The 23,733-nt window shown below is 32.5% G+C and overlaps 3 protein-coding genes across 4 annotated transcripts in view; 1 reads left to right on the top strand and 2 right to left on the bottom strand.

The window, feature by feature from the left end:
* Positions 1-692: 692 nt before the first annotated feature.
* LOC134267581 (uncharacterized) overlaps positions 693-23,733 on the top strand; it is a 41,464-nt gene continuing 18,423 nt past the window's right edge. For both annotated transcript variants that reach the window (XM_062749786.1, XM_062749787.1), the window contains exons 1-17: positions 693-730; positions 1,442-1,750; positions 15,821-15,946; positions 16,196-16,498; positions 17,210-17,509; positions 18,119-18,258; positions 18,368-18,531; positions 18,611-18,755; positions 19,040-19,235; positions 19,516-19,766; positions 19,894-20,119; positions 20,422-20,664; positions 22,281-22,409; positions 22,519-22,722; positions 22,810-23,058; positions 23,180-23,381; positions 23,513-23,679. In XM_062749786.1, the coding sequence (XP_062605770.1) occupies positions 1,573-1,750; positions 15,821-15,946; positions 16,196-16,498; positions 17,210-17,509; positions 18,119-18,258; positions 18,368-18,531; positions 18,611-18,755; positions 19,040-19,235; positions 19,516-19,766; positions 19,894-20,119; positions 20,422-20,664; positions 22,281-22,409; positions 22,519-22,722; positions 22,810-23,058; positions 23,180-23,381; positions 23,513-23,679 (3,223 nt within the window). In that variant the 5' untranslated portion in view covers positions 693-730; positions 1,442-1,572. The remainder of the gene's footprint in view (positions 731-1,441; positions 1,751-15,820; positions 15,947-16,195; positions 16,499-17,209; positions 17,510-18,118; positions 18,259-18,367; positions 18,532-18,610; positions 18,756-19,039; positions 19,236-19,515; positions 19,767-19,893; positions 20,120-20,421; positions 20,665-22,280; positions 22,410-22,518; positions 22,723-22,809; positions 23,059-23,179; positions 23,382-23,512; positions 23,680-23,733) is intronic.
* LOC134267577 (uncharacterized) lies at positions 8,569-9,662 on the bottom strand. The gene is made up of 2 exons (XM_062749781.1): positions 8,892-9,662; positions 8,569-8,724 (listed from the first exon to the last, which is right to left on the bottom strand). The coding sequence occupies exons 1-2, from the start codon at positions 9,531-9,533 to the stop codon at positions 8,569-8,571; spliced, it is 798 nt and encodes a 265-aa protein (XP_062605765.1). The 5' UTR covers positions 9,534-9,662.
* On the bottom strand, positions 11,025-12,896 carry LOC134267576 (uncharacterized). The gene is made up of 4 exons (XM_062749780.1): positions 12,869-12,896; positions 12,734-12,781; positions 11,971-12,151; positions 11,025-11,225 (listed from the first exon to the last, which is right to left on the bottom strand). The coding sequence occupies exons 1-4, from the start codon at positions 12,894-12,896 to the stop codon at positions 11,087-11,089; spliced, it is 396 nt and encodes a 131-aa protein (XP_062605764.1). The 3' UTR covers positions 11,025-11,086.

Raw genomic sequence — 23,733 nt, 5'->3', positions numbered from 1 at the left:
ACATAGAGAAAATATTGTCGGTTTTTTTTTCAACAGCCTTATCGCTATTTTACAATGTATACGATGATATAGCTGCCCATTTTTTTTGGGGGGGGGGGGTATTGAAAAACTTAAATACATGTAGAAAAAATAATTTATAACTACAGTGTAATACAAAAGTGATTTTTAGTTTTAACGTTCCAAATATCAATAACGTTATGTGACGTTATTCAACGTTTTATAGCATTATTTTTTTTAAATTGTTTTGCTTTCATTTTGAGTTTTAATTAGAATTGAGAAGGTATACAATTAAAAATTTGGTATCAAAATATTCAGAAAAACTGGCTCTTTCTGAATCGGTGTAAAAGCGATTTTCGAAAATTTTGTCACGAAGGTCCCTTTTCGCTCGACGCAACTCATTTTATAACAGAAGAAAGGAATTCCGAAATTAGTATCTGTGAGATTTTCTTGTTAGATCCTTTGCCTCCAGGCCATATTTTAAAGAATGCAAGCAATCTACACCCAGACCATTTATACCTAAAATGGATCCCTCCAAACCATGGGGCTCATGTCAACAGATACAGCATTTCTGTGAATGGAAGAACTGATTCATCATCTTCCAATGGGATTTCCTGGTCATATAAATTAGAGCCTGGAACAAACTACAACGTCAGTTTGATTTCGATCTGCTGGTACCCTGAAAGTTTCCAGAAAGCGTCTGCTCCATATATTGAACAGATAGAAACACTGCGTGGGTACATTTATTGTTTAACCTATTGCACTTACTTACTTAGGATTTTGAAATTTTAAGTATTCTAACAGAATTGACGACGAATTTTTATGATCATGACAAGGAGAACACGGCGGGTATTACCGGTCAGCAGGGGATAGGCACTCCTCCATGGCACATGATTCCACCTCTGGTATTTTTTAGGACAGATGATACAAACATTTTTTTCTTTGGAGGAGATTTAATATCATGTCAATGGTTTAAAAAACTGGATGCTTCTTAGAATGGTTTTTCTCCTTAGACTTCGAAAAGTGAAATAGACATTGGGAATATTAGTAATCTTTCAATCAAACTACAATTACAGACAAAACAAACTAAGTAAAGGCTAACAGATGAAAACAAATTTTTAAAATATGTTAATTAATATTAGGTGCTAAACGACGTGTAATGTAAACTTTTGACAAATATACCAAGCCATATGAATTTTATTGGGAAAAGCAAAGTGGTTAAAATCAGTCTATGTGATTTTCTGATTTTTTGTTATTTTGTATTTCCTCATAAAATTTACCGTCTTGGTATATTTTTTTAAAGTTAATAGTATACTTTTAGCAAAAAAAACTTACATATTCTGAAATTTGTTAAAAATAGGATAAGATTTTCTGAAATAGAATAATGTCTATTAATATTTTATAAATTAATTTAATGTCATTTTAATTTTTTTTTTAAACACAGGCACTCCCAAAATAGATCTCAAACCATTACGTCTGGATATACCTTTTCTTTCAAGTGTTACAATAAACGCCTCTGTTCAAAATATTTCTGGATTTCCACCAACAACGGAGGTAAAATGGAGGAGAAATGAAATGGATATTAACATTACAGATTCCAGATATAGAGGAAGTACCTTTCATCTATCCAGTCCTATTCTGATTATAAACAGAGTTGATTTTTATAACGAACACGATTCCCACTATGATTGCATAGCACGAAACTCAGTAGGATGGGGAGCAAGTGAGAAAGCTCACATAGCTGTGTATGGAAGTATGTGATCTTCAGCTTCTTTCAAATTTAACACTTTAAACAAGGACACCCTTATTTCCATTTTAAGGAATCAATATATGGCATTTTTTATCAATTATATTTCTAGAATTTAAACAAATAGCTAATAGCTTTTAAAGATTGAAACAAAAAACGTTTTGTCAATAGCCATACGTCAACTATACGGAGCATTTAATTAATGTAGTTTAACGTATTTGAGCTAAAATTTCGTCTATTCTATGAATAAATTTTTCAAAGTTTTTTTAAAAATATTTTCCTCAAATATTTTAACTCCAAAAAATAAAGGGCACAAACATTGCCCTTTTATATTGAAATATTGGTTTCAGTGTTTTGACGAAAATGTTCAAAATACATCACAAATTCAATTTTTTGACCGTTCTTCACTTTCAAAATCTGTAATCAAAAATAAACAATGTGATAATTAAGGTGTTTGGCTTCTGACATTAAAAATAATTGAAAATTATTTTTTTATTTTTTTATTGTAAGAATAAACATAATAAATTATTTTAAGCCAGAAAAATGCATATGAATATGATTTAATTTTCAAGCTATAGGTGTTCCTGACAAAGGGAGGTAATTCTCTCATTTTAGTAAAGAAAAAGACCAAATTTGTGTTCAACATATTTAATATTTATTTTAAACAATGAAATGTTTTCAAATCATTCCAACCTTTTGCTATCTTTTAAAAGTAGTCATAGGGAATATAAATATTGATAAAATAAAAATGATAATTGATAGAAGATAAAATTTAATTCTTATCAAAAAGGACACACCCTCATACTAAAAAATGCCTTTTTTCCTTTCACAGGGCTTATAAAATGAGCTTGAAAAATAAATTAGAAATAATTAAAAAGTATTTTTTTTTCTATACATTTGTTACTAAGATAAAGTGCTTAAAAATGGTGTAAAAAATTGTATATCAATATGAGTTACTTTTAAAGATATTTTAACATGAATTTCCTCTGACCCATTTTTCTCAAATTTTGACCAGAGGAAATTCGGATTGATTCTGTTTGCCTCTTCCATGATTTTGGGGGATTTTCTATTTGCCTAAATGAATAAGTGTATTGAAACTCAATCTTTTTCTTTAAAAGAAAAGGGACATTTCATTTTTTGGGGGGACTATTTAAGACTTAGGGGAAAGAGGGGATGGTGGGGGGGGGGGGTAATATCTATTTTCATGCCCACTCACATTACCTGAGGATAATTCTTTAATAGTTTGACTAATCATGGCTTTGCCTGTTCTGAGTTGAGAGAATTTTACAGACATTTCAAATATTTTTCTATGCATACTTTGCTCCACTTGTGGCCCATCCTTCCCCCAAGAAGTATTGAATATAGGGTATGCAATGAAGCTAAATTTCACGTAAATGTCATCTTTCCTTCAGTGGTTCTTCAGAAGATTTTTGAATAATGCCACCAAAATTCTTAATTACCCCCCACTTCAAAAGGGCGAGACACTTCCTATGAACAAAGTTAAATCCCCTTAATTGAAATTGGGCCAGTTGGTCTTTCAAAGAAATAAAATATATCAAACTTTACACACCCCAGACAAAAGACCGATTGCCAGACAATCTTTGATCAGAAAAGCTCACTCGGGCTTCCGTGTCAGGTGAGCTAAAAACCACCACATAGTAATCATTTCACTATAAACGTTTCACAGCAAAATTCCAGTTATTGAAAATGAAGGGAATAAAAAAAAAGACTAAATGAATGTTTTGAACTACTAGTTGTACCAATAACAGCTAGTTTAATTTCACGTAAATGTCATCTTTTCTTCAGTGGTTCTTCAGAAGATTTTTGAATAATGCCACCAAAATTCTTAATTACCCCCCACTTCAAAAGGGCGAGACACTTCCTATGAACAAAGTTAAATCCCCTTAATTGAAATTGGGCCAGTTGGTCTTTCAAAGAAATAAAATATATCAAACTTTACACACCCCAGACAAAAGACCGATTGCCAGACAATCTTTGATCAGAAAAGCTCACTCGGGCTTCCGTGTCAGGTGAGCTAAAAACCACCACATAGTAATCATTTCACTATAAACGTTTCACAGCAAATTTCCAGTTATTGAAAATGAAGGGAATAAAAAAAAAGACTAAATGAATGTTTTGAACTACTAGTTGTACCAATAACAGCTAGTTTAATTTGCGTCATGCAATGTAAATTTCTCTTGATTTCATTGTATCAAACAAAATGTTCTTTATTCAAGATGAAAAATGATCAACTATTTAACTTTATTGAAGTTTATTCAGATCCATGTTTCTTGTGATAGAGATCTATCAAATTGTTACCTTTACAAGTAACATACAACATTTTTATATACTGTAAACATTAGATTTTTTGTGCCTTTGACAGAAAACTGCTGTTGCTATATCAAGAACATCGCTAACTTTATGACCTGCGTATTTATAAGTACACAACAAAAATTTTGCTAGAAATCAAACCTAGCCCGATTGTTGAAAATAGATTACTGCCAAGTATAGGTCATACACAATATTAAACATTTACAGAATGTCCATTCATATTCATTTGTGCATGTTTCAATTTAATATGCACATAGTCTTCTTCAATAAATATCAAAGAACACCTTTTAATTTTTCAGGTATGCTCAAAATATGGGTAATGAAAATAAATTTTTGTCAATTTCTAAATAAGGATTTATTTTGAATGGAAAGAAAATGTTCTGTTCAACTACAAACTACCTATAACAATAAACATTGAAAAAAACAATAGTACATGGCATAATTATACCCCGGCTCTGAAGCACAGGGTTTATACTGTTTTTCTTTCTACACTTGTGTGTCTTTCTGTCAGTAACAAATTTTTGTCCAATTTTTCTCAGCAATCACTCATCATGCTCAATTGCTCATCACAGATGCTTTAAGTTTTAGCACAATCTTTCTTTAGACATGCCGTATGTTGGAATTCGTTTTAGACGAATCTGATGTCAACTTCCTGATTATCTTTGCATCTGTCTGTACCACAAATAGTAAATTTTTGTCACAGTTTTCTCCAAAACTACTCATCACATTTGGAATTGGTTTTAGACGAATCTGATGTCAACTTCCTGATTATCTGTGCATCTGTCTGTACCACAAATAATAAATTTTTGTCACAGTTTTCTCCACAACTACTCATCACAGTTGGAATTGGTTTTAGACGAATCTGATGTCAACTTCCTGTTTATCTGTGCATCTGTCTGTACCACAAATAATAAATTTTTGTCACAGTTTGCTCCACAACTACTCGTCACAGTTGGAATTGGTTTTAGACGAATCTGATGTCAACTTCCTGTTTATCTGTGCATCTGTCTGTACCACAAATAATAAATTTTTGTCACAGTTTTCTCCACAACTACTCATCACAGATGCTTGAAATTTTTTAGACATGTAATATGGTTGGATTCATTTTTGTACGAATTCCATTGTCAATTAACTTTGTTTATTCCTGTCTGTCCATATTCACATCAGATTGAGGGTATTACTAGTGAGCACTGGCTCACAGAAATCAAACAAACAAACAAACAAACAAACAAACAAACAATAATATAGTTACATACAAAGAACATCATACAACTGCGTTACTGCTCAGATCTGAGAAAATCTGCAACAGAATCAATGATTTTTCTAGATTTTGTCACACGCACACTGTTATCTGTTATCTCTGTCAGCACATCCTGTACTCCCTCCCTACCATTTCTGCGATAAGCCAGTTGTAAGTGTGATAAGGAGAGTCCACTGCTGGCAATCTTATTTCCCATTCCATTCGAAATCACCTTTTGGTCCAATAAAGGCTTTAGTGTGCTCATTAGACTTTTTGTTGTGTTCTTGTGATGGAATATGGCAAAGGCAGAGTTTGAAGTGAAAGATGCAGCAAGTTTGACTTCAGGGGAAGGTCCTGTATGGTCCAACAATCTCTTCAAGGCTAAGACATCCTGTAATGAGTCATGCGCACTGTATTTGTCTTGTAGAATTTCTTCGAAGAGGTGTAACTGTGAGTATGATGAAAGGTTTGGATGCGAAATTTTGAAAAGAGGTAAGGTATCAATGAAACCAATGACTGCAGATGAGAATGCCTCCAAAATGTTTAATTTACTCAAAATGTTGAACAGCACAGGAAGGTCAAACACTTTGGAGTTGTGTCCAACTAGAACAGCATCTGACTCCGATTTCTTTATGAAGTCGATAAACTGGATCAGTGCATCCTTAATGCTGACTGTCTCAACTTCCTCATCATTGTGGTACATTTTATTGTTGACTACTTTTATTCCAGTAATTTCTGTAGCTTTTGAGGACATTGGTTTTTCTGGAATGATGTATTTGTTGAAAACCTCATCATTTCTAACTGCAGACAACTGCACAATATGAGAATCCCTTTCTAAAAATAAAAAAAACAAATAATTTAATTTTGATTGTAACGCATCATTTGATTGGATAAAAAATTAATCTAAATTGTATAATCTGGTTTGCTTACGTCACAATGACTTACATCAAATTGTATCAATCCGCTTGACGTTACGTTTAAAATATGAACTATTTGAAGGCATTATAAAGAGAAAATCTGTCTTGTTTTATATTCTTGATGATTGAAAATTAAATCATAAGGAGTGAATTAAATGGCAACCCAAATTATACTGCTACAACCTGGGTTGGAGCAGTTTACGCTTTTTTATAAACCGCTCTGAGGTTTAGAAAGCGTAAACTGCCCCAACCCAGGTAATACAGTATAATTTGGGTTGCTATTTAATTCATTCCTTAAGTAAATTCAAGTTTTTAAAATTAAAAGCATTAAAAAAAAATACATACAAAAATTGATATATTGTAAATGTATTATATTTAGCATGTATGATATTTGGAAGAAATTGACTTTTGAATAAGTAAGCGTAGATTTGATTTAGTGCATTTCTTCATTTTCTTCTTTATGTGTATATGTGCAAGACATTTAGCGTTGTACTTGATTTAGCGGTTGCAGCGTTTCGCCAAATCCGCTATTAGAATACACAGCCAAATGTAATCCGTTTACAGTATGCATGATTTAAAAAATTTTGAAACATTATAATAATAGTAACCCTCTTCCCCAAAACTTAACTCCTTCAAAGATGCTTGAATTCTTTCAGAATATGCAATTTCTTTTTAATCAGTGTCCTCAGAAGGAAGGGTAAAGTTTTGAAAGATATAAAACATGCTCAACTACTTGTACCAATACTGGAATTATGCAAGAGTCTCCATTTCTATTTGTTTTCTATGATAACTCTAGTATTATTATTTCAAAATGCATACAAAAAAATACCGGAAGAGGGCCATAACCATCAGCATTGACTTAACATTTAAATCTAGGTTCTTACCGAGTCCAGTAGTTTCCAAATCAAAATAGATCTCTTCAGCATTTAACAGCTGACTTGAAGGGAGATGATCATACTTTGGAATTGTTTTTGGAGCTGGAATTTCAACGATGTCAGAGGCCTGCTGGAGATCACATCCTGTTAAATAACTGATGCCTTCCCTTGTTTCTTTTGTAGAAATACTTTGAATTCTGTAAAGAAGATGTATACTGTAAAACAAATGATTCTAAACTGAGGTCTTACTAAAGGCCTAGCAAGATAAACAATCACCTAATGTATAGCTTATGAATTAGGAGTTGTAAATAAATGAAAATCCTGAGCACATCGGCAAGGAAAGAGCACAAATTAGACCAGAATAGAAAAGTTATGGTACATGTAATTTACTGAAGGGGGGGGGGCTTAAATTTTATCACTACTTAAGAATGCCTCCATATCAATACAGCATATAACTTTTTTAACATTTTGTTCGTATATATTACTTAGTAATAATTTGAATTTGATTCCCCACCGTTTCCCTCCCTACCACAAAGGATCAGGATTTAAACAAATTTAAATCTTCAATTTTCATTTCCATATGACTAAACATAGCTTCTCTTTTTTTCGGGGGGGGGGGGGATTTTTCCCTTTATTTTCCTATGTAAAACTTTGATCCACCATGTATGATTTGAAAAAAAAAATAATTCTACTTTACCTGAGGATGCTTCCATATTAATATCACCAATCATAGCTTTGCTATTCTTGAGAATTTTTTTAAAAATATATTGTACTGTAAAATGCAATTGTGGCCCCGCCCTATCCCTGGGAGTCATGATTTAAACAATCTAGAATCTACACTACCTGAGGATGACTTCATATCAATATCACTTATCATGGCTTTGCAGTCCTTGAGAAGAAGATTTTTAAAGATTTCAAATTCTCTATATATTCCTGTGTAAAACTTTGATTGGCTATGTGGTCCCACCCTATCCCCCAGGGTCAAGATTTGAACAAACTTGAATCTACACTACCTGAAGATGATTCCATATGAGTTTCATCTTACCTGGCCCAGTGGATACTAACTTTGTAGCAAGTTTGGTTGAAATTGGCCTAGTTGTTCTTGAGAGGAAGATGAAAATGTGAAAAGTTAATGACAACAGATACATTTTTATCAGTAAAGCTCACTTGAGCTTTCCGCTAAGGTGAGCTAAAAAACTGGGTATGTAGGTAGGTAAAATTTTTATTTTAAGATTGCAGCAAAGCAATATGCCCTCCCTTCTTTGAAAAAAATATTTATCAAACCATGCTATTTATACAAGCATACCGTAAATCTTTGGTGATTCAGAAAACAAATCTTACTAACATGCAAGATATTAATTCCCACTTAAATTCATACTTATCATTATTCACTTGTTCTTGGTTTATTTTCATTTTTGAGGTTGTCAAAAGGTTTTTTACACCTGACAAATGACAATCAAATTATACTAGTACGTACTTCCTGGCTTTCAATTCTCTCCTTCTCCTTTTAAATTTTTGTGTCACTGAAATGGCCTTCTGTCGCTTTCTTTGTAAATCCCTCAGAATGCACTGTCGTCGAGTATAGTAGCCAGGAGAGAGGCCCAATTTCTTGTTAACCTTTAATAAGGATAAAAGAATCTATTATGTACAACTACAATGTACATACATATACAATACAATTTGCTTTTGATTAAAATTTGCAGAATTTTCAAATGTAAGAGATAACTTGAGTGGTTCAACTCAGATATGACACAATAAGCATGAAAAAATAAAAATTTACAAACCTTTACAAGATATTTGTGTCCAACATTTTTCTGGGCTACACATGCAGCAACTCTATATCTGAGGCTTGAAGAAGAGCTGTAATGATGGGTCTTTGGGGCTTTTGCAGACACCATTCTGTGAAAACTCTCATTCGACTGTGTGCTTCCTAAGCATGAAAGACGATCAGAATGACTTGCATATGAACTGAAGACTTCTTTCAGATCATCCTGAAGGAACCTATCTTTCAGGGGTTTTCCATGTGGAAGTGACTTGTACTTCAGGTTAGGGTTGTTAATGAAGTTGCACCACCTTGAGGAGCAGTGTTGGTGATCTCCAAATATGTGTAATGGAATTGATGAAAGGTCTTCTTTGATTTGAGAAGCATTTCCTTTTCCCTGTGCTATGGAGTAACTGAAGCATTTCTGAATGTACTTTATCACAGACAAAGTTAGAGTTGAATGTTTTTTCTTCAAGGTAAACAAAGAGTTTGTAAACAGTTTCTTTAGATGATTTTTATCAGACAACTTCTTAATATCAGCATTGACATTAGCTTTCAGTCTTGCAATAGTGGTAGAGTCCTCATCTCCAATGATTCCATCAATGGTTATTCCTTTACTTTTCTGTAGATCTTGGACCATCTCAATAACCATATCTGCCTCCATGGCCTTTGAACTACCCTCCCAATTCTTTGAGCACTCATGGGCTGCTGGATTCTTGTTGGTTGATTCAGCTACACTGCATACTCTGCAATTCTTAGACCTCAGAGAGTATGACAATACTTTGTCAGAGAGAGGACCAACCATGGAACAATGACCTGAAAAATTACAAATTAGAAAAACTGTATAACTTATAGATGTATTCGTTGTTTTTATTAAAGCATTTTTCATGCATTTCTTAACTTAATAAAATGTATGTCTTAATACTTTGGCAAGGAAAATCAAACTCGATCACTGATGTTACATGTATGCATTTGGTAATAACCTTTAACCCCCTTAGTCAGCAATGAACCCGTGCGTCCAGTGCACTATAGCATAATTAGGTCAAATATTTATTTTTCATGAGGGGTGCTGTATAAATAATGGAAATCGTTCAACTTTAAAAAAGTAAACAGTTGCTTGAAAACGTGTTTGCAGGATGCAATAGGGACCAAATTCCTACTTCTTTGAAGTTAAGTGTTCTAAGTATTGACAATGCTTTGGTAAATGATGTTTCTAATAAGTGTCGTTAAAAATTGGTTACGTGCCATAGAGCGATTAGCAAATACGCTAACTGTGTAAAATCACCTAATATTTTAATATTTTGATTTGACTCATTATGAGTCTTAATGATTTTTCTCCTATATATATTCCCCTGTAAACATTATATCCTTTTTTGGCTCCATTATCCCACCTTGGGTCCATATTTTGAACAAAACTGAATATGCTTTACCTGCATGAGCAACATAACTATTCATGGCTGTTCTTTAGAAGAATATTTTACAATTTATATGGACAGTTGAACTTTGAGATATGTGTCTTTCTAAATTTATTGCATCTGTTTGCATACATATTTAATGGAATCAAGTCCTAAGCAAACTTAATGCATAGTTTATGTTGGGCACAAGCGGGAAGTAATCACACTAATCAACAATATTTTTTTTTTTATTTTCCTAAAATTTGTCTACTGTAGAAGCATAAATTTTCGTGGGCATAAACTTTTTTTGACATCAAATATAATCTCGTCGTTGTTTTAAAACTAACCCTAGGTCTAAAAAAAATATGTTTGTTTCCTGTAACCCGACCGACCCATTCAAATTACCCCCCGGGTGAATTTTTTTATTGACAAATGGCAAAACTTTGTTTGATCAATCAGCTGATTCTATTTATTAAAAAAAGAAAATTAGCTTGTAGCTTAACTTGAGACATAAAATATGTCAACTTAGTTTACATCTAAGTTTAATTAGTTATAAAGAGTAATCATTATTATAACAACAATTTCCCCCTACAACTTTCTGAAGATCGTTTTCTGCCGCTAGGTAGCCATTTTGGATGCCATGTTGGGTGTCTACTGTAGATATGACACCTGGTATATTGAATCCAGGGATGTTTGACAATTCATAAGAAAAAAAAGAATCCAGACCTACCGACCCTTAATTTTTTTTTAATGTTACAGGAAACAAACATATTTTTTTTAAAGCCCTATTCAATATATAGTCATATAAAATTTCGTGTGGGATTTAATTTTGTTGAATTTTCCCCCCGAATATTTGTGCTTTTACAGTATTTTTACCTGATAAACTATCATATGTCTTTCCGCTACCCCGTTTTTGCCATCCAGCATCTACAGCAACAACTAGTCCATTTTCGTTCATCTCTCTGAAAAATAGATAAATAACAGACATCAGTTATTAACTGTGAACCTGTCTTCTTTAGAACACCCCCTAATGTGCATAACATTCTGCATATTTATCAATACAAATTATACTGTACATGATTAAACCTTATATTTATCAGTATATCAGATTCTATTAACTTGATCACTATCAATTATTATTAGGTATTCCCTATGATTTTCATTTGGGGATCAAAACTAAAACACAAGGCTCTTGGGGCTTGGGCCACAATACTCTAGGAAGTCACTGTCTCTGTCCAATCTAATTAAAATTTTTTAATTTTTCCTTTTTTAATTCATTCTAGGAATGAATTTAATAGCTACCCAAGTTATACTGTATATCCTGGGTTGTGCCAGTTTTGGCTTTCTATACAGCGAGGCTTTCATTTCAAAGCAGGTTACACTATTATAACTTGGATAACTATGAAGTTAATTCCTTATAATTTAATTCTCCATCAATAAGTAAAGAAAATAACTTAATAAGACAATTTTTCCTTCAAAAATGCATGCAATTAGTACATACATGTATCTTATATGTAAAATTAAATGGGTTGTTATGTTTGTGACATACATGTTAGTAATTGTGACTTAACCAACACAGGTTATACCATATGACCACTACACATGTATGCTGGACACCCATTGATCTGATCAGAAAAGCTCTATTGCGCCTTTGGCTCATTTGAGCTAAATAGTGAGATTTAAACTGAATTTATATTGTTTACACACTCATTCATCATTTCCAGTTCCTTCTGCAAAGCATCAGACATAGACTCTGCAGCAATGTCTTCAACAGCTCTGCCTATCTCTTTCTGTCTTTTGTCCAGCATGGCATGGCTTACAGGTGGTATATTCAGCTCAGAAAGGAGACTGTTGACTTGCGTTGCACCAATACCAACATGTACAATTGCTGTAAATACAAATTCATAAATGTAAAAAAGAAATCAATCTAATCACTTTAAACAAGAAGCTTGTGAAATACAACACTCACCTTAGTCTCATTTATTTTCTCTCTTTATTACCAGAAATTAAAAATAGAACCCATACTTTTAACAAACTAAACCCCTAGGGGTAATGGCAACAAAACTGGAATTGATCTACAAAGAAGCTCTTGGATTCTAGAGGTTTTGTAGGGTAAAAATGAGGTCTACCGATTAGACATCAGAAACATTTCCTTGACAAAACTATGTTTTATGCTAACTTTGACAATTTCAGGAGGGGTTCGTGCCGGGTGTGCCCCCCATTAAGTCTGCCACTGATTATATCAATTTATAGATACATATACCTATTTACTGGCTATGAGGACAAAAGCAAGTTTATTGTCCCCCACGACAGCAACAATTTCTCAAGGTGCGTCCAAGTTGCTGTTGAGGGGGACAACAAACTTGCTTATATTGGAATAGACAGGTAAAACTCAATCAGGCTCTTGTGACTTGACAATAATAAATATACATGTAACTGATGTAGGGGATGTGTAGGTTAAACTTCTTACCTGCTGATAGCTTTGTATTTACATCCCACACTCTTCCATGTTTTTTCCCTGTTTTTACATGGTTAATATGATTACACTTTGTATTGCTGCAACAGAACTGAAATGTTTATGTAAAATCAATGAATTCCTAATTACAGGTCACTGTTCTAAATTCATTCACCATTAATGAAATCAAATGCTTGGGAAAAAAGAATTTAAATATGCATTACTTCAAATTATTTCAAAGAAAAAAATGTAACATCTTTCAAAACAAAAAATATGGATATATGGAATACTGCCTGTTTTATATGGAGTAAAATTCAAGGAAAAACCTTTCAAGGTTGTTTTTATACAAACTGTGCAAAAATTGGTGAGTTCATACCTTTAACAAAGAAGCTAAACCATATGTCAACACAGAAATAGTGTGTGAAAGTTGTAATGGTAAGCCACATTTACAACATCCCCGCAAGCCCTCAGCTAACACTCCAAGTTCTACTACTCTCCTCCCCTCCTTCCAATCCTCAGATGTAGTCACTTCTTCCCCATCCACCACCTCCTCTCTTTCCAGTATATTCAAATTTGGCAATTCTATGAATAATGAATAAAAATTATCACCATTACACATTCTTTATTATCTACTGTAACACATCCTGACTAGTTGACTGTTTAGATACACTATGACTTACTAAATTCCAAGAACCAGTTTTCAAAATAATTCATTGTGCCGATATACAACATATTTTTCCATATACCGATATTTCTCAAGATATTCTGAAATCAATCTAAAATATGATCTACTAAATTTTTCACTCGACATTTGCTTGGAACCTGGTCATTCACATGTAAACAGACGGTGTATGAGGTGCAGCGAAGAGTTGCATAGCATTTGCAAGATCTTTCAACATTTTAAAGTTGATTTCTTACTCCAGATTGTAAGGTTAAGTAGTCTGTATTAATAATAATAAGTTAAAATCTGGATCAACAACTACACTGCCATTTTGATAATGAATGTAAAAGAAGCTATATGGTTGAACAATTTTTTCCTGTAATGCATTATCATGTCAGATTATATACCTTTCTATTTTCAAAACAATTAGGCCTAGACCGCTAACATTTTGTTTGTGACTTAGTAAGATCATATGATCCAATAAAAGAAAAATCATGTAAATCTCAAATTCAAATGAGCAAATATTCATTGAGTTTAGAACAGACTTTGGAGAAAATTTGTCCTGTCGTTCCCGCTTAACAATTATTGTTGGGCCCATTGGCAAGCTGATGTCAATTAAAAAAATTTAGGTCAATTTTGGAATTGATTTCATATATCTTAATAAGTATAAAGAATTACGGAATGAAATTTGAAGGAATGAAGATTGTTTATATATGGATAGATATGGATAAACAGTAAATTTGTAAAGCATTCAATTTAAAAGAATTTTATTGGGGAAAGTAGGTACCCTATGAAAAGAGTTCCATACCTTTATTTTTTCTTAACACCTCAATTTTTTTTCTAAGTGATCTAAAGGCCTGTGGGTCAAATGAGTATATCTTTCATCACGTGCAGTGTATTAAAATAAAATACAGTAATTATCTTTGATTAGTATTGTCATGTAAGGTAAGACATCAGCAAATGTAATTTTTTTTTTTTGTAACAGCTAGGCTTAGTATATATATATTTTATTGAAATCCACATATGACATCATGTATAGTTAAATTTATTATCATCAAATATGATTCAAATTTCCATGTTGCACTTTGATTACAATAGGCCACGTGGTTTTCAATAAAATACCCCCCCCCCCAAAAAAAAAATTATATTTTTAAAACTTTGTTGTCAATCAGATGAAAACTTGTTTTTATCATTGAAATATATCGTTGAAATTCAATTATATATTTGATAAAAACAAGTTTTCAATGTCTTAGTTATGTCATGTTGTTTTTCAATGAAATATTTAGAAAAATTCAATATCTTCTCTTTTGGTGCACATCTTTAACTATTATAATTTTTTTAAATAGCTACACGAAGTCATAGTTCAAAAAGTCTTTAGATTGGACCTGGTATATAAAATAAACATCAACAAATTCATGTACCTCCCTTTAATATTTCTAATAGACCTATGTGTAATCATGGTAATATAGATGCAGATATGAAAACGAGTCTTTTAGATTACGTATTTTACATGTACAAACCGTGATCGTGATCAACGCTGACAGGGGTTGCACTGGCGGAGTAATTGTGGTCTGTAAAGATAGCTCCCCTAATCCATCGAGTCAATTGCCCTGCAGATACTTTATCATATCTCTCCTTCTGCTTTTTCGAGACGAACCCATGGCGTCTGTACTTTGGTTTCACCATCTCAACCAAAGTTACCGCGCAGACCTTGACTTCTCGTCTGCTTTTTGTTTACATTATCGTAATCCGGTTCACATCCGCGAAATGTAAAATGCTTAGTATATGTTTGTTTTCTGGCATAAAAAATCGTTATTATGTTACTTTCTATGGATGATGATAATAATTATTTGTAGAAACTATTAATTCTCTGCCGTATTGAATTCTTTATTATAACGACATTTAGACCAATTTCCGGCAGTTCGAGTTGCGCGGTGAATTCAATTTCGTCAGAAGCGAAACACCTTAATGTAATAAAAACATTCGAAAATAATGACATTTAACGAAATTTTTAGAAGAATAGCTAACATTATCATACATTTTCAGATAGGAAAATTAAAAATGGGTGTATATGTTGAAAAGCGTGAGACATTTATTGATAAGGTATTAATTATATTCTTGAAATCTAGCTATCCCCTCCCCCCCCCCGAACTACACAATATATTTGCTACATTAGTCGAATATGATTTTAGAGTTCAAGAAAGTTAATTTACTATATAATGTAGAAATAGTATATACATTTCACTGCACAAGATAAGTCCTTGTGCAGGATGCATGTTAAAAAAGAATCTAATTTTAACTAAATTTTAAATAATGATTCATTCAAATGAACCATTATCTATTCATATTTCGTGTGTCTGAAGAAAATTAAAAAAAAAATTAAAAACTGAGAATTGAGTATTTTCTTCTAATTTTCAAAACAAATAATTTTATTATTCTAGGTCTCAAGTTTTTGGAGCTGTGCAATGAGAGTCGGGAATGTGAACCAGATAAAAACCTTGCGTGTCGCTTTAGTACTTGCCTTTGTTCTGACTCCTACTATCACGAAAATTCTCTTTGTTATGACCGTAAGCTAACATTTTATTTTTAATAGCATTTTTATTAATCAAATTAATACAAAAAAATTATTTACTTGAAATATATATTTAGTTTTTAAAAAGTTAAAATTTCATGTGCTTTTTAAAAATTTTACAGATACATTGGAAATAATTTTCATGAAAAGCTACAATAGTTAAATACAATTATGTATTTTATTTCTTCTCCTTTTTTAATACAAGTTTTCCTTAAGTTAACTTGTAAAATATTTTTTCTTTCAGAAAGCAGGCTACATGTTAATATACAAAGAGTAGAAAAAACTACATGTAAAACATCGGTTAAATGGGAAAAACCACTATACGACACTCATCTTATATCTGGATATGTGATCAATTTGGAGGCCCATAGATCCGGCAGCTGGATAATAGAAGAGATAATACATGTGGGAAATGCAACCGAGTATAGTACCCCATGTAAACTACAACCGGGGCGTCTATACAGGTTCAACATTCAATCCAAAGTTTCGCTTAGACATCCCGCCGAAAATATCAGTGTTGATACACATTCAAATGATTTTATATTAGGTAATTTATAATATATATTTGATGTTATTTTCAAATATCCTTTACATTATATATGTAATGCATGTCTACCCATGCTCTCGTGAAAAAAATGTCATATACAAATCTTTTTAAGATTCTCTGGTTCTGAAAACATTTATCTCTTAAGCATACTTGCACAGTACAGATTCGGATCATCCCCTTGCCCCCGTGTAGGAGAGAGGTCACAAAACTTTTTTGTTTATTAAATATGTCCGAAGCACATTCAGATTTTTTCTAATAGCTGCATCTTCAGGTAGTGTGTTCATATAATTGAGGTTTAAACCCTATTTATAAAAAAAATCTGAGTATCATTTTCTTTTGAGACTAGTTAATAGTAATACAATTACTATCATGTTAAACATCACCTGGCAGAAATTGACATAAAATGCAAATTCTAGATAAGCTACCTCGAGAGGTTTTACATCTACCAATATCCACGGTCTAAATATTACAAATTCTGTCAATATAATGATTGAAGACCGTTAAACTAAGATCAATTTTATTTCATGTTATCCATTGTCTCATGTTAACATTATAATAATATGTTCCTAAATGTAATTAGATCATTTAGTGATAACCAAAAGTATGATTGTGTAATGGACAAAAATACAAATATGTAACTTAACCAAATAAAGATAACATTATCTATTTTTTCATTATTCAAATAAATTATTGTGTCCATTCACTTCGTAGAGCCGTTGTCACCTGGCAAACTTGATCGCGTGAAAAGCAATTTTTCCTCACAACATCTTTACCTAAAATGGGAGAAACCTGCAGATAACACCTTTCTGAGTCACTACCTTGTTGTCATCAATGGTCACGAACAACAAACGTTGGGTAACTATCCGGAGGTCTACTGGAGGAAGGGTCTGGTGCCAGGAGCGATGTACAACGTGACAATTACAGCAGTCAGTCATGGAGATATCATGGGTGGACCATGGCTCGGAACTGCTAAAAGTAAACCCTACATAGACTGGATTGAAGTAGATCAAAGTAAGATCATTGATTAGTTGTCTTCATAATATATATATATATATATATATATATATATATATATATATATATATATATATATATATATATATATATATATATATATATATATATATATATATATATATATATTTCTTTAAATTTTTGCTTTGATTCATTGCCAAGTTTTACGCCTGCCCGACAATAATTCTTTTCAAGACAAAAAATGATACTAGTGGACATTCGACATATTTCTTTCCAATTGACAATATTCCGCTTAATGAAAAATGAAATGTTTTGAAACGTTAGCGATTTTATATCTTATGACTCTTGTTCCTTTGATTTGCCTCAAAGTAATCAAGATATTTAAGCATAAATCACAAATTTCTTACAATTATTTAATCATACACTTAAAATATATTATTTGTGAATTCCATTTTCACTCACAAAATGTAAAAAAAATTACATTAATTATCACATGGCGGATGTGACCGTTCGGTAAGGGAATGGCACCTGATCCCGCCTCAGATGATTTGGAGGTCCGTGTTTGCTCTACTTATATTTTGTATTGTTTTATTAACTTTTGACCTTGAATACTGTTCTTTATCTCCGTATGTTTCATCAATATAGTTAAAGGAGGATACACACATATGCCTTACGGAGAAAGAGATAATGTTTTCCATGGAGATGAAGTCACCAGCCCCCGTCTTAGATCTCCAGTGACAATAAATGCAATGGATGGATCAAGTCGTGGATTTAATTACGTAATTGTAAGAGTCTAATAGCATAATTTCTCATTATAATCTTTAAAAGAAAGTAAAATTCTAACAAATTCCAAGACAATGTAGATTTTAATGCCAAAAAATACGGTCGCTTTAGATTGGCTCCAACGGTGTCATAGGACTTGGAGAAGAGTTCAACTGGATGCAATCACATAATCTACACTCCTCAATTCTGGAGGATAAACAGATTATTTGTCCCTTTTGGACAGATTTATTAACAACGGATAGAGCGAGTGGTATCTACTATAATACATATCAGAGGTTTGTATTTTTTCAATCTATTTTCTATGAACCTGTGTTTTGAGTTTGATAATAAAGTTCTGTTAATTTATTTCCTCAGGGGAATAGACGCCGAAAACACACTTTTCTTGAACAAAGCAAATGAAATGATAAGGATACAGTTCCCAGATTTCCCTGACTTCGAGGCGACATGGCTGGTCAAAGTGACTTGGGAAAACATGACATTATTTGGATACAATTCACAGGTATCTTTTTAAATCAGTTGTGCAACATTGCTTATTTTATTTTGAATTCAAGATCAAAGATGTTCTGATAAGAATTTGTGTTGCTTCCATACACTTTTGAGCTTGACAACAGTTTTTTAACTTCTTGTTTCACTCACGGGTGAATTATATTTTATGTTAAGTGCATGTCTTAATTTTGGATATAAGCATATGCAATAAAAATTGTTTAAACCTTTTCTTGATAACCTTTGCATGATTATATTTATTTACTAAAAAATCGTACTTTTAAAAAATAATATTTTTAGCTCGTGACATTCCAATGTCTCCTAATTACGGATGGAGTGAGCACTTTTACAGTCATAAATTACATAGATGTTAATCTTATACCAATAAAAGGAATGAAAATTGTTGTCGGATATCGATTCCAGAAAATCTTTACCCAGAACGTTCTTTCCAACAAACTTGCTGCTTTTCAAATGACTAAATATCCAGGAAATAGAGGTAATGATTGAAAGGCGTAGTATGATTTTTTTAAAGTTTACATGAGATGCATATTTATGAATTTATTCGAAATAATCATATAGTTCTTTCTTGTAAATATCAAACGGACTACTGTAACAATATATATAATGAATTACATTTTTATAGCTATTTTATTCAATTATAGTAAAGTATAGTTTACTGTAAACATTAGTTTCAATTTCAATTGTGTTGTGCATCAATCTAATTGCATCATATTCAATCTGATTTTGATTTTAAAATATCAAATATCAACATTTAGGTATTCAGGGATTTTGGATTTATAAAATGAGTACAGGGATTCCGCTGAACAAGGATGAGAAACTTTGCTATGATTGGTATATGAGAAACAAAGAAATGGATATACGAAACCAGTTAATTTTACGGACTCAAATTCAGTGTCCATGTGATAGTCGTTTGCTTAGATTTGATCCTCGATTCACTACTATAAATCGATTCGACAGAAAATATCGAGTGCTTTGCTATGCCTCTATCATTGTTGGCAGAAATACAGTAAGTCAACTTTGTGAGAAAATCCATCATACATTTACATGTACAAAAAAGAAATTAAGAAAAGCTTTGAAAAACAATATCCGGAAATATTCTAAAACAATGTTTATCTAACATGATATATTTTTAGGAGTGCTGTTACAGACTTCATCGAAGAATAGATAATCTGAGTGTTCTTGAGCAAGCTGTTCCTGCGGTAGGATCACTGTTACAGTATAATCCTTTTTTTGAACGTCATCTTTACATAAAAAATGACCTTAAACCGAGAGAGGCGTGTATTAAATCAGGACGTGTTACATGGTACTACGAGGTACGTCCTATTCCAAGGTGCTATTTGAGATCACCATTTCGACCAGGTATTCTTTTTTGTCGTTTATTTGCAGTCTCTTTTAATGTATTAAGATTGTGTATTTAAGTGTTAACTTATTAATTTTTTTATTCTTTAATAACAAAAAAATAAGCAGCAATTTGCTGAGTTTTTTTTAATCAAAGCAAGAATTTAAAAGATCAAGAGGAAAATTCAAGTAAAATTTATTAAAATGCTAGACACCACTAACTTCTTTAATTTTAGACAAGTTTAATGACTAACACTCTTTATAAAGATCAGCGTATAACACAGAACTCAGCATGTCCTGAATACATGTTTATATATTTTAAGGAATCAACTCAGGTGACCCTCACATCCGGACACTTGATGGAAAAATATACACCTTTAATGGCCACGGAGAATATGTGATGATGGAAATAACAAAAGGTGGGACGAGATTTGACTTCCAGGCAAGAACAGAACCGGCAACAACATCGAATGGAACTGTTATCAATGCTACAGTATTCAGTGCTTTTGTGGCTCCAGACCAAACTGGATCCAAAGTGCAAATAGATATGTCGCATGACAAGAAAGGTTAATGAAAAAATAAACAACAATGTTAAAAAGTTCTCTGGGAAATTAATATAGTTGATCACGCGATCAAATCCTGTGATTCTAGACACTTTATTATATAGTAAAAATGCATTATTTCTTTGAAAATCTTCTCTGCTCCTGGACCTTAAATAAACTAACCAAGTACAGGGTAATATTGAAGGGTGCTACCTCTTCTAAAATTGTGCATCTTATGGCCTCAGGGTCAGGAATTCTGGTATTCGGGCAAGGCTCTATAGATTAAATAGTGAAAATGCACAGATTCTCTGAAATTCTTCTACTCTTCTCCTGGGTATTAAACAAATTTAAGTTATGATAAACAAGAATGTCTCCTATAAAATTATGAATTTCACAGCCTCGGGGTCAGGAGTTTTGGTGGTAGGACAATGTTCTATTGATTATATATTGAAAATGCATACATTCTTTGAAAATCTTTCCCTTTTCCTCTGGATAATATGCCAATGATCTAAGTACATCTTAATGACGAAGAAAGGTGTCTCTACCAACACGTTACTTACGCCCTTTGTCAGGGGCACCGGCAGGAAGAGTTACTTTCTCTGAAAATAAATTAATGCCTTACAATCTGCTCTTTGGCATTAATTTAATGTTTACGGTGAAATAAAATTTATGTTAAAATTTCCAAAATTATGAAATATGTGGCCCCAGTGTCAGTGGATTCTGTTGGATTGGGTCCACAACTGGTGGTTTGAAGTGGAAATGCATTTTCTTTTTGTAAATGTGATCTCCCGCTGGGTATTAAGTAACCAAAGTAAGCATACTAAGTCTATGCATATGATAAACAATAGTGCCTCTTTCCAAATTGTGAATTTCATGGCTTTTGGTTTAAAAGACGAACCAAATTCAATTGCTTCAAAGTTGTTTCATGATACTCAAATGACCTATAAGGCCGTGGGGTTTCTTGTTATTTTCAGAATCAAATTTTCAAAAATAAAAAAAAAATGTGCACAAAAAACATGATAAAAGGGGGTTAAAATTTGTTTGAATGAAAGAGTCAAGTCTTCTTTCAGAAGAAAATAATTAAACATAAATCAAATTTATTGGCTTCTTTAAAAAAAATATAAACAAACTACTGGGTTATAATTGAAACTTACATGAAGCTTTTGGTATATAGTGTAGAGGAGAGATTTTTTAAAACATGGCCGCCGAGGATAGGTCTTCAATTTGTCATCAAAGTTTTACACAGAATGTTAAGAAAATCTTTTTCTTGCTCAGGAACAGCAAATGACTAATATTATTTACATATATAGAAACTTCCTTACGTTACGTAGATCCAGTCTTGGTCAAATCATGACCCAGGATAGGGTAGGGCCTCAACGGGATATACAGTTTTTCATACGGGTATATAGAACATGTGAAAATCATTTTCTCAAGAAGAGTAGTCATGGTTATTCAAATGAATTTGGAAGAATCAATCGTAGTGTAAGTCCATATTTATTGAAATCATGACCCTGTGTTTAGGATCGGGCCACAGTAGGCGATCATGGTTTTACATACGGGAATAGAAATGGAAAGGGATAACAGGGCTATATTAGCCTACGTAAACACTGTGGTTCATGTGCCTTTTATTTCATTTTCAGATCTAATAATCAGAGGAAATGGAAATGACTTGACTACAAGATTTCAAAACACAAATTACACTTTCCTAACAAAAAATTTATCCATTCGTTGGGAAAATAAATCCATATCTGCATCTTTTTTCCAGTCCTGTGAGTAGAAAACTATTACTGTTGCAATAATAGCTAGACAAAGATACATGTGAGGTGACCTTACGAACAGTGTATATGTTTTTGATGATATAAAACTTCATATTTTTAGCAATTGTTCTAAAAGTCCGACTTGGAGTACGATTTTTGATTTCGGAGGTTGTGGTTGATGATACGTACATGGGATTTGTCAAGGGATTGATGGGTAACTTTGATGGGAATACTTCAAACGACTTCATTCTCCCAAATGGAACCATTCTAAGTCAGAATGCAACAAGAACAGAACGGGACATTTTCTACAATTTTGGACAGCAATGTAAGTTAGAAGATTTTTGGAAATAATCTTCAAAGTAGTAATGCATGTGGTGTGCAGGTGATTACTCATTTGTTACTTTATTCCAAGGGTCTGTCAATGACAAATCTGTATTCTACTACGATGAGGGTCTAAGTCATAAGAATTTTTCACATCCGGAATTTGAACCTTTATTCATGGATGAAGTAAACGAAGAACGGCTTAATTCGGCTAGAGAAATGTGTGGATCCAATTCCTCTCAAGCCTGTATTTTTGACTTCCTTGCAACAGGAGATATAAGTATAGCCATGTCATCTGCCGATGAAGAAGCTAAATCTATAAAAGACATCGCCATTATAGGTAAAAAAGACATTCAAACCCTGTGAATAAATCACGAGATAAAATAATGTGTTAGTGCTAGTATTGAATGTATTAAATTTTGAAAAATTATATGCCATTTCTTTTTTATATCTTGAAATAGAAAATGAAACCCCAAGAATATCGGGAAATACGACAATAAATGCTGAAGTTAACAGCAAAGTTACGTTAAGATTTAACGCATCTGATGACGGCAAAGAAAGACCAGTGTTTAAAATCTTAAAACAACCAGAGGGATTTAGCCTCAACACAACAACTGGAGTAGCAACATGGACTCCTCTGAACATAAATGTATCCGAAATAAGGTATTTTGTTAACTACCATTTATTTTCCATTATTGTGCTCAGTCAAATATAATGTTGATTATGTCAAGAACAGGTTATGCAAATAAAATTATTTTTATTAAAATTATTGAATATCTGAAAATTCATTCTAGTGTTAGTGTTGTTGATGAAATGGGGGCCGAATCACCATCTCTAGATGTTACAATTATACTGTGTAGCGGATGCAGTAATAGGGGCCAATGTGACTATGAAAATGTCTTAACAACAGAAAATGCTCTCAGTTATAAGGCTGATTGTATTTGCAACATCGGTTATTCAGGTACGAGGTTTTCACTTTCTACATTCTGGAACATTTTGCTTTACATATAGTTGA

Source organism: Saccostrea cucullata, unplaced genomic scaffold, assembly GCF_032062105.1.
Source record: "Saccostrea cucullata isolate Sc308-1 unplaced genomic scaffold, CSIRO_AGI_Scuc_v1 ctg879, whole genome shotgun sequence".
NCBI lineage: Eukaryota > Metazoa > Mollusca > Bivalvia > Ostreida > Ostreidae > Saccostrea > Saccostrea cuccullata.
The sequence above is the reverse complement of the archived record's forward strand: the minus strand, read 5'-3'. Positions and strand labels throughout refer to the sequence as shown.

Bases quoted from the DNA above. Each gene is read 5' to 3' on its own strand.
- LOC134267577 (XM_062749781.1), bottom strand. From the start codon at position 9,533: ATGGAGGCAGATATGGTTATTGAGATGGTCCAAGATCTACAGAAAAGT. The intron at 8,725-8,891 runs GTTTGTAAATTT...TCCTTATTAAAG, and splicing joins GACACAAATATCTTGTAAAG to GTTAACAAGAAATTGGGCCT.
- LOC134267576 (XM_062749780.1), bottom strand. From the start codon at position 12,896: ATGGTGAATGAATTTAGAACAGTGACCT. The intron at 12,152-12,733 runs GTAAGAAGTTTA...TTGTATTTACAG, and splicing joins AAATACAAAGCTATCAGCAG to CAATTGTACATGTTGGTATT. The intron at 11,226-11,970 runs GTGTGTAAACAA...TCTATTTTTCAG, and splicing joins GAACTGGAAATGATGAATGA to AGAGATGAACGAAAATGGAC.